A 10,576-nucleotide genomic window follows, 5' to 3' on the forward strand; every position below is an offset into this window, starting at 1 on the left:
GTTAGGGAATGAAACAGTTCAAGTCAAATATCACTAACCTCAAGTGGAAGGATGATTGTTGTCGTTGTAGCTCCTTGCTTCTTCACATCTTCAAGACTTCGCAATACTTGTAATGTCTCATATCCTAATATTTTCAAGCTAACCTATACGAAGTTGACTCTAGTACATAATCAAGCGACTCTTAACATGAGTTTTGATTCACTAAAATATGACAACCAAACTTGACATACAAACACTTGGTGGGTTCAACCGAGCAATGCTCTAACAACAAGCTCCCCTTAGTAGTTCTTCGTCTTCAATAGATGAATGCCGTGAAGTCTAAGCTCAAACACACTTTATATCCTAATACTAGACTTAGCTATAAGTAGACTAGAAATCAAGACTTATATTTTTGGCAACTAAACTTAACAAACAAGCTTTAGATAGCAACGCTTGCGAGTTCGATCGAGCAGTGCTCTAACAGATACTACTTATGTTCTGATGTCTTGTCCTGTTGTCTCTGTGGTTGGATTAAACTATTTGGTATGCAACATCAAATGTTTGGAAACTCCTACTCCTTTCATGATTGTCTTAGTTAATGGTTCACTCCAAACAATCACCTTGAAAGCTGGAATGCCACCTTTGCTACTATCTGCTGGTTTATCTGGAAAGCAAGATGCGACTTCATTTTCAGGAATATACCTCCTACAACAGATTCTACTACTAACAACATCACTCAGCACCTCTACTCCTTTAACAAAGTAGCTCACAATCCAGGAAACATTCTAAACAACCCCTTCTATTAAAGAAACTATGATGCCAATACTGACAGACTCAGAAGAAATCACAAAGAAAAGTTTGGAATCACTATTAGCATAAGCACTATGGAAGTTCTTTCTCATAATTCTAATGGTGATGTCTTTCTATATACTAACTTTGCTCTAATTGTCATGTCTTTCTCAAGGAACTGCATGGGAGCAAGGAACTACAAAGACGTCATCCTTGGAATAAACAGAGCAACAAGAGGAGATAATTTATCCTTGGATTGGGGGAAGGAGTTTTGTAAATCCAACATATATATACTTTGCATCACAAGATGATGTAACACTTCAAGCAACCAAAAAAGGATACCACAGAGAAGTTCAAGGCAGATATCACCTAGGATTCCACCAGATGCAAGGATAAAATTTTGAAGCCGTTGATTTTGTCATAGGAAATTTAACCAAAATGAAACACTAGCAAAACTTATCGGCAATTCAATTAGCTAAATTTTCTGTTCAATTAGCTAATTTTCTGTTCAATTAGCTAAATTTTCTCTTTAGTCTTATCGGTAATTCAATTAGCAAAACCTCCAGCAACTCCTCACTACTCTTCAGTCACTTGAAATTTTGGATATTATTGACAATACCACTGTTATGTATCACAATGAGATTTTTCGGATTGGTACCAATTCTAGCCCACCAGAAAACCAACCTGTAACTTTTAGTTAGCTGTTGTTTTGACAGCTTCTCCGTTTTCCTATAAAAAAATTAACAAAAATGTGAAGTAGTATTTATAGATTTATTGTTGTCTATCACACCTATTATTTAGGGAATTCAAGTCATTTTTGTTAGGTTTTTTTCTCTATTAAAAATAATAATTATATATAAAAGATTTTATTGGATCATCCACGTCCAATCCTTCCATCCACACATCCAATTGGATGATATATCAGGAACTGATGTCAAACCTGGCATCCGTCATGTATTGGACTGGATGCGGATAGGACTAAATTCGGTTTAATCCGATCCATGCTCACCCCTAGGCCCATTTTTAAGATTCTTAGCACCATCCCTTCAATACCGCGAATGTTGAGTGGAGAGCCGAGAAGGAGCTTCAAAACTGGTATTAGGGGTGAGCATGGGCCGGTATGAACCGGTTTTTACCTCATCCGCATCCAATCCAATTCACTAAGGATTTCAAATTTGGCATCCGCATCCAATCCAACATCCAACGGATTTGCATCTAATGGATGCACGGATAAACGGATTGGGTGTGGATAATCCAATGGATTTGTGTAAGTTAAAATTTATAATGAAAAAATAAATCGTATATAGATGACTTCTTATAGAACCTACACATTTTATACAGGTGTATAAATATAGAAGTGCCATGGGCAACACTCCAAGCAAACACCCTAAAAATTCCCAAATTATATATTTTGTAGAAGTGAAAAATACTATAACTCCCTTACTATATGGGTTCAATATAGAGAAGCTCCACTATTTGTACCCTTATTATTGTACACCAAAATTGGGCTAACTTAGACTTAAAAAGTTCCTCATAATAAGATAAGTATGGTTCATTGGGCCAAATATGCTCCTATTATAACCCAAATGTAGGGGTGAGCATAAAAACCGGAACCGCGGATTTGACCCGTATCCGTCCGCAAAATTGCGGATTTCACCCAAACCGCAAAACGTATGGGCCGGACACGGATGGGATTTTCAAATCCGCACGTTTTAGAGGTTTGGGTGCGGTTGAATATTGAAAACCGCGGATTCACCCGCACCGCATCTGACTCTGCTCCATTAGCTATAAGCCACTAAGCCCAGCTAATTGAATGTGATGTCACTAAGCCCATATCAAAAATGGATTGCTTATTTGCTTCTTTAGCTTGATGTCACTAAGCAATCAGGCCCAACATGGGAATTGGATCGAACCAAAGAGCCGAGACTCCGCTGCTCAATGAGCAGAGATGTGATGATGAGTTGGGAATTTGAGTTTTCTTCTTTTCTTGCTTGACAGTTTTTTTTTGTTTTTTTTACCAAATCCGCGGTTAATCCACAACCGGCCCGTACAATCCGCGGATCCGCGGATGTAAAATCCGCGGATGATTGAGCCGGTCACGGTTTGATTTTTCAAATCCGCAACTTGGACGGTTTGGTTGCGGGAGACCCCTAATCCGCAACCGTCCGTCCGTTGCACACCCCTACCCAAATGTGGCTAACTAGGCCTCACAAATGAACCATACATAGAAGCCCATTCACATAGGTTTTTGTCAAGCAAAGTGGAGAACACAAATCACCATTTTCACATCAGCATTGCCATGTCAACTAGGGTGCCACGTCAACAAGGTGGGCGAACCATGTTATGCCACGTCAGCAAAGTGGAGGAACCATGTTGTGCCACGTCAGCAAGATGGACGAGCCAGAATGCGCCACATCAGCAGGTTAAACGAACCGGAGTGTGCCACGTCAGCATCGATTGACCAACCAGAGACTGACACGTCATTAGCAAACCACGGTCAGCAGCTGACTAGGCGATGACGTCGGCAGATGCTGATTCTGTAGCATATTCTGTTATCGTTATTGACGGCGTAAGTATATTTATGGAATATTCCGTTACCGTTTTAACACCGTTGGCATATTCCTCACGCCGTTAGCATCTTCCGTCATGACGTCATCACTAGCAGAGTCCGGCGTCTTCATCTTCTCCGACGACGTCGACAGCAGCAGGTCGCCGGAATCTTCATCTTCTCCGACAACGTTACGGAACAACAGTAGCAGTTGCCGGCAGCAAGGGCCGGCGGCCACAACTGGCGGTGCCCTGCGGCGGCAGTGTTCAACAACGACGGTGGTTCCCGGCGTCCGCAGTACCGTCCGGCCAGTTCTTCCTGATTCAGTGTAGCTCGTGCAACTTTATATGGTAGTTGCGTATTCGGTGTAACACGATACAACTTAATATGATAACTCTGTATTCGGTGTATCAAGACGCAGTTTAACTCCGTATCCCTTGGATAATTCCGCCCCATGCTGATTATCCTTGTGGATTTCTCAGCCCCACTGTGGGCTTATGTAAACTTTTTCTTAGACTTGTGCAAACTTCCCTTTTGGGTTTGGGATTTTGTACTCATTTATTTGGGCAACCCCTTGCATCATTTTGGTTAAATCCATGAGGAAGATTCTGGAAGCATGCAAGACCATTCAATGTAAGTTATGACAGGGAGGCATGCAAGGCCAGTTACCATAGGGAGGCATGCAAGGGCCATTTAATGCAATTCATGACTGGAGGCATGCAAGGTCCAGTTATTCCAGAGCCATGCAGTCATGCAGAATATCAATGCAGGGAGGCATGCAAGGGAATTAAGACGAATTATGTTCATTTCAAAATTGGGATTGAGGGCCTAATTCGGACCATATAAATACATGGCTCAATAACCCAAAAAGGTATGCAATCTTACACACAAAATTATCTGTGAAAAATCATAATCTGACTTTAGCATCGGAGGGTTTTTTGCAAGTACCCCCCTCCCCATTACTCAATTCAATTGGAGAATAAACAACAGATCGATCTTCACCAAAATCATCATCAACATCGTGTTTGGGGTAGAAGTAATTTTACCATACAAACATTGGTGCCGACTAAGGTTTTCGACAAAAGATAATCGTGTTTTACCAAATCGAGTTATGGTAGTAATCAGACAGACTGCACGGAGGAACGATTCTGACAGTGATTCCAAACAACACAGGAGAGACGAAGCTGAAAGGCATGAAATTGAGGTTCAATCAGCCCCAGCAGTACCCATTGGAAACAGGCAGAGTCGAAATCATGCTCATAACAGATCCATGGATCATGGATGAGATCGAGATCGTTTCCGTGACAGAACTCCAGATCTGAATCGGAGAAGGGAAAAACAACCAGTGATCGGTGACGAAGAAATGGATGTTGATGGAGAAAACCCAAAAGTTCGAGGAAACAGAAGGCATGTGTTCGGTAGCCCGTCTAGGAGGAATTGCGATCAACAGGATTTGCGAGATGGGCGCACCGCGACTCCTAGTACATAGGAAGAACTGTTGCACAATCAGCTGAATGAGTTGGAGAAGGAGAACGCTTTCCTGAGATTGGAACGTGAGAACCAGTCTTGACCTAGGAGTGGTAATCTGAAAAAGCAGAGGGGTCGTTCTGAATGGCAGCGGCTTGAAAATCGAATTATCCCACAAGCTGCAGACCAAAACAGAGAGGTGATCGATCTTGATCGACCACGGAAAAATCTATTGGTCACAGGAGACTTACCTAAACGAAGTCGTGTACAACCTCGGAGAGCAGGGACCCAACCAGCCGCAACTCAGCAGATTGCGGCCTGAACTACCAACCATTCAAAACGTCTCAGGAATGACGAAGATGAGGTTCGAGATCGGCACGATGAGAGAGAATTTTTGCACGATTACTATGCTCGTTAAGAGAAAGGCAGAGCTATAAGAGAGCCTACTGGACCCAAAAGGAAAAGAATGAGATCTAAAGATCATATTCCAGAAGATCGAGATTATGAGCAGAGACAGTTCCTCAGATGGCAACGTGAGCACAATAACAGAGGCTCTCCTTTGCAATATGATCGATAAAGTAATGTCGAAAAAGCAGTCCAGAGAAGAAAAGATAGACCGGTTGCATCAGTCTGCAGGATCCCCTTTCAAGCTGAATATCAGAGAATTTCGGCCGCCAATGAATTTTATAGTTCCAAAGCTGCCAGAATTCAATGAGAAAACAGATGATCCAGATCAGCATGTTTTACACTATGAAACTGCCATGACTCTGTGGCAGCACAGTGATGAGTTGATGTGCAAGATGTTTCCACAGTCACTGGATGGAGGAGCAATAAAGTGGTTCAATAAACTCCATGCACATTCGATCGGTACTTATTATGAATTGGTTGAATAATTCGGCTTCCACTACAAGTACAACAGACGCGATCGGAAGGGATGCCACGATTTGTTCCTTATAGGAATTCGGAAAGAGGAAAGCATCAGGAAGTTTACTCGACGCTTCAAGCAAGAGTTAGCATATGTAGATGGTGCCAGCAATCAAATCGTCATCGAAGCTTACAAGCAGGCATACCAGTACGAACAAAGAGGTGTGTACGGTTCCTTGGTCAAGAGACCACCAAATACTCTAGAGGGACTGTATGATCGAGTGGAAGAATATGCTCGAGTGGAGGATGATTCCAAAGCTCGAGAGATGAGACATGTTAACAGATCATCCAATCATCCAAATGATGGGAGGAAAGACAACTCGAAGAACCGTTCGAGCGGCCATCACAATGATCGAGGTGAAGAGCGAGGGAAGAACCAAGGTGAACGAATGAAAACTGAATTCCAGAAATATCATGATATGAAGATGACACCATTGAACATACAACTTACAGAGTTTTATGAGAAAATCATCAAGGATTTGAGCCTCCCTTGTCCCTTGCCAGCAGAGACACGTGATAAACGTGATAATAACAAATACTGCAAGTTCCATAAAGACCATGGTCACAAGACTGAGAAATTCCGCGCTTTACAGATCAAGGTCCATCGGATGATAGACGCTAGAAATATACAAGAGTACGTGAAGAAGGATTTTGGAAAAGGCCCTGGACAGTTTGGCACAACACATATGATTAACGCCCATGTGATTAACGTCAGTCACGCCAGGATCCATTCAATGACCAGGCGGGCATCGAAAGATGAGAGCGGGAGAAAGCTCAGGTAGTTAAAAGAATGGTACTTGACAAATCATATCGATTTTGTCAGTGTAAATGGAGCATAAATTCGAGAATTTGGGTGCACAAAGATCGAGTTCTCTGAAGCAGACATGATAGGTGTATATGATCCACACAATGATGCTTGATGAGTGCCAAATATTGTATATATTTATCCCTTTTTGTTGGCATTTTAACTCATCTTTTGTGCATTAATTCTACATTTTATCCCATATTCTGTATTTTCATTGTTTTCAAGAATAAATATTTTTCTTACTTAATTTTGCATTTTTAGGTAATAAATAAAGTTTGGATGAATTGCGGAGCGAAAAGAGAAGAAAAGTAGTGAAAAGCCGCGAAGAATGTCGTGCACAAGACCAAAAGGCTAGAAGTGGGCTTGAAGAGGAAGAATTGTTCTTAAAGAAGATATGGGCCTGGCATACCCAAAGCCCAAAACCCTCACCCAAACCCATTTTCTATATCCAAGCCCGTCTCGGATTTCAGCCGTCAGATCGAAGCATTTCAGCATCCTACGGTCGCTCCTATGCCTGTGCATCAAATCCCTATGATTCCGCTAAACACTACAACACCTAACCTAATCTCGCACCGTAGACTTCGTTGTATTTTACATCCTACGGTCGCTACAAGATGCTTCTTTCTTAGCCGTCCGATCCACCTACCATCTCCATATCCAGCGGCTTCAGCTCGTGGTACACACATCTTGATACACCCGCCTAACACACTAATACTCGAACCCTATGACCTAGCCAAACAGCTCCCTACCCTAACCCATATCGAGCTCCACCTTCTTTTTCCTCTCCCCCTCTCTGCAACAGAAACACCCATTCCACCACCATCACCTCCACCTGCTACTTCCATCATCCATCGCTCCTGTCACCACCATCACCTCCACCATCTCCATCATTACCCGACACGACCCATCCCCCTAATTCGAAGCGCTTTAACCTCTCTCACCAACTGACCTAGGTGAGGGTTGATAAAACACCTCAAATTAGGGAGCAATTGCATCAATAGGCGCATGGATAAGAACCGAGAGAGGCAGAGAAGACATGGGGCGACGTCAATTCAAAGTTTTGGTGAGTGAATTTTGATTTCTATTTCACAACAGAAAACCCTAATTTTACAAATTGAATATTTTTTGGGAATTGTTGATTGTAACTAGAAATAGCAGAGTGGGTGAAGATAATTGAGTAAAATCAGAGCTGTTAGGTGAGTCAATTTTGTATTTTCACCAAACCCTAATTGGACTGATGTGGTCCTGATTTTTGGGGATTTTGTTTAGTGATATAAATAGGGGGTGATGAAGAGGGGTAGAGGGGGATGATCTCTGGACTAGCCAGAAAAACATTTGTTCTGTTTTATGTCACAATTTCAATTTCAGTTACTGCATGACAGTTGATAGTGAATGTTATATGATGTTTTGATTTTTATCTTCAATGTTGAGAATGTTGTTTCATTTATCATATATTATGAATGTTATTGTTGTTATCATGTGTAGTATGAGCTAATTAGCAACAAGCTAAGGCTTTGATGAAGCCTTGGTGCACTGTCAAATGGTAAATTGCTAGGATAGGATGCCATATTCTTGTTTTTCTTGTGCATTGGGAAGAAAGCAGTGCTATGATTGCTTGTGATTGATTGTGCTATCAAAAGACAGTCAATACTAGGGGTATTTCTGTTAGCAAGCTGTTTTTTTCTTTCCTTTCTATTGTATGCATAGGACTCAACTCAACCTAGGAATATGTCATTTGATTAGGACACAAGGTGGAATCTAAGCCTTAGCTTAGCCACAATTCCTTTCTTCAGTTACAATCCTTTAATGTTTTTATTCACTGCTTTTATTCACTGCTTAGTTACATTCCTTTACTGTTTTGCTTAGTTCTTGCATTTTGAAGCCTATTGTGCACTGAAGTCAGTGCACAAACTCACCTCTGCCCTTGGCTTCCAAGCCTTGGTTCTTAGCTGTTTTCTTTGCTGCTTTGCTTTACCTTGCTGCTTTGGTTCTTTACTTCTGCCACTTTGTATGCCATATTGCTTTGTCTTGCTCACTATCTCCATTGTTAGCTTAGGTTTCTCTTATAGTGCTCCCACTCCCTGTGGACTTTCCCCTGCTTTCCTTCTATTCTATAAACTTGGCCTTGTATACTTGCAAGTTTCTGTGTGTTTTCCATCCCCCACCAAGTTTTTGGCGCCGCTGCCGGGGAGTGGTGCTGCCATCTGCTGATTTCCTTTGCTGTCTTTCATCTACCACTGCATACTCTGCTGAAAGTGCATCTTACCTTGCTGTGCTTGAAGCTGTCTCCTGATATCATTGCACTCTTGTTCACTTGCAGGTGCCACTGAGTTGCTGCTGCTGTTGTTGCTGCTGCTGCTGTTGCTGAGTTGCTGCAGAGTTGTGTTGACTAAAGCACCTGAGCTGCTGCTGCTGCTGTTGCTGTTGCTGCTGCTGTTGCTGCTGCTAAGCCAAAGCCTGCTACTGCCAAGCCTGCTGCCAAGCCAAAGCAACTGGGCTGCTACCTGCTGCTGCTGGGCTCTGCCTTCTTTTGTTGCTGGGCTTGAGCGTGAGCTGCTTAGGACGATCCTAAAGCCCAACTGGGCTGTGCAACTAAAGGGAACAAAAGCCTAACTGGGCTTCCCTCCTTAACCAAGTAAGCCTAAACCATGAGTAACCCACTTGGGCCCCATTAAATATTCAATTTGGGTATGTAATAATTAATTTATTTTTAATTTGGGCTTGTAATAATTATTTTTATTTTTATTTTTATTTTCTTTTTCTTTTATTTTCTTTTATTTTTCTTTTATGGGCTTGTAATTATTATTATTGTTTTTATTTTCTTTTATGAGTTGTGCTAATTTATGCTAGGTTTAGTTCAAAAAATTTTCCAAAGCCCAATTTTAAACCAAAAACCAAAATCCCTTGTTAGTCCAACACCCATTCAAAACCAAATCTTCATAACCCTTGTGGGCCAAATTGTTTCCGATTGCTCTATCTGACCAACATGTTAGTTAAGGTACCTACTAGGACATGATTGTGACCTACAGAGACCAGACAAACAGACTTGTTAGAATTAACCCAGACGAACCTATCGAAATTCTAAGTTCTGAGGGAGACAGTCCAGATCAACCAGAAACAATGGGAGAACCCCGTACCCTCAAGGATTATATGTACCCAACTAGAGCCAGTCAACCTTCTTGTATTGTGCTGCCCGAGGCTAATGGCCATTATGAGCTGAAATCAAGCACAATACAGATGCTTCCTATTTTTAGAGGTGTTGATAATGAAAACCCGTACCACCACGTGAGAGAATTCGAGGAAATTTGTGGAACTCTGCGTTTCACTCAAATGTCCGACGAAACCCTGAAGTTAAGGCTTTTTCCTTTCTCCCTGAAAGATAAGGCAAAGGCCTGGCTCTATGCTTTACAGCCTCAATCCATCATGACATGGGATGACCTCATAAAGGAGTTTTTCAAAAAGTTTTTCCCGAACCACAAGACTGCGACAATTCGTCAAAGTCTGAATAGCTTTGTGCAATTAGAAGGTGAGACCTTAGCTAGATACCTGGAGAGATTCAATGAATTATTGCTCCAATGTCCCCATCATGGTTTTGAAAAATGGAGACTTGTGCAAATTTTGTATGAAGGTCTAGATGTGTCCACCCGAACAACGGTTGAGTCGATGTGTAATGGTCTATTCGTAGATAAAACTGCTGACGCGTCTTGGGACTTCTTGATTGAAGTAGCTGAAAAGACGCAACAGTGGGAATCCATCCGTGAAACCAGAAAGACTACATCCGAAGCAAAGGCTTTTAGGATTGAAGCGGATTTTGAGGGAAGAGCAAACATGGCATCAATAGTTAGGAGATTAGAAGAGTTAGAACTACATAAAAATTCAAAACCTTCCACCACTACTCTCCGAGAACATGTCGCTTCGTCTGTTTGTGCTGCTTGTAACGACCCCAACCATCAATTCCAAAATTGTCCCGATTTGCTTGCAGTCCAGGAATCTAGGCTTGAACAGGCACATGCCATGTTTCAAAAACCAGAGCATAACCCTTATTCACAGACCTACAATCCAGG

General features: G+C 41.9%; 1 protein-coding gene across 1 annotated transcript; it reads left to right on the forward strand.

Moving 5' to 3' along the window:
* Nucleotides 1-5,364: 5,364 nt before the first annotated feature.
* Nucleotides 5,365-6,489, forward strand: LOC113306194. The gene is made up of 2 exons (XM_026555160.1): nucleotides 5,365-5,650; nucleotides 5,741-6,489. Exons 1-2 carry the CDS (start codon nucleotides 5,365-5,367, stop codon nucleotides 6,487-6,489), a joined length of 1,035 nt encoding a protein of 344 aa, XP_026410945.1.
* The last annotated feature ends 4,087 nt before the right edge of the window (nucleotides 6,490-10,576 follow it).

This window comes from Papaver somniferum, chromosome 8 (genome assembly GCF_003573695.1).
Source record: "Papaver somniferum cultivar HN1 chromosome 8, ASM357369v1, whole genome shotgun sequence".
NCBI classification, from domain to species: Eukaryota; Viridiplantae; Streptophyta; class Magnoliopsida; order Ranunculales; family Papaveraceae; genus Papaver; species Papaver somniferum.

Coding starts and splice junctions, on each gene's coding strand:
- LOC113306194 (XM_026555160.1), top strand. CDS start 5,365: ATGTCGAAAAAGCAGTCCAGAGAAGAAAAGATAGACCGGTTGCATCAG. Junction 5,651..5,740: donor ACTCCATGCACATTCGATCG/GTACTTATTATG, acceptor TGTTCCTTATAG/GAATTCGGAAAGAGGAAAGC.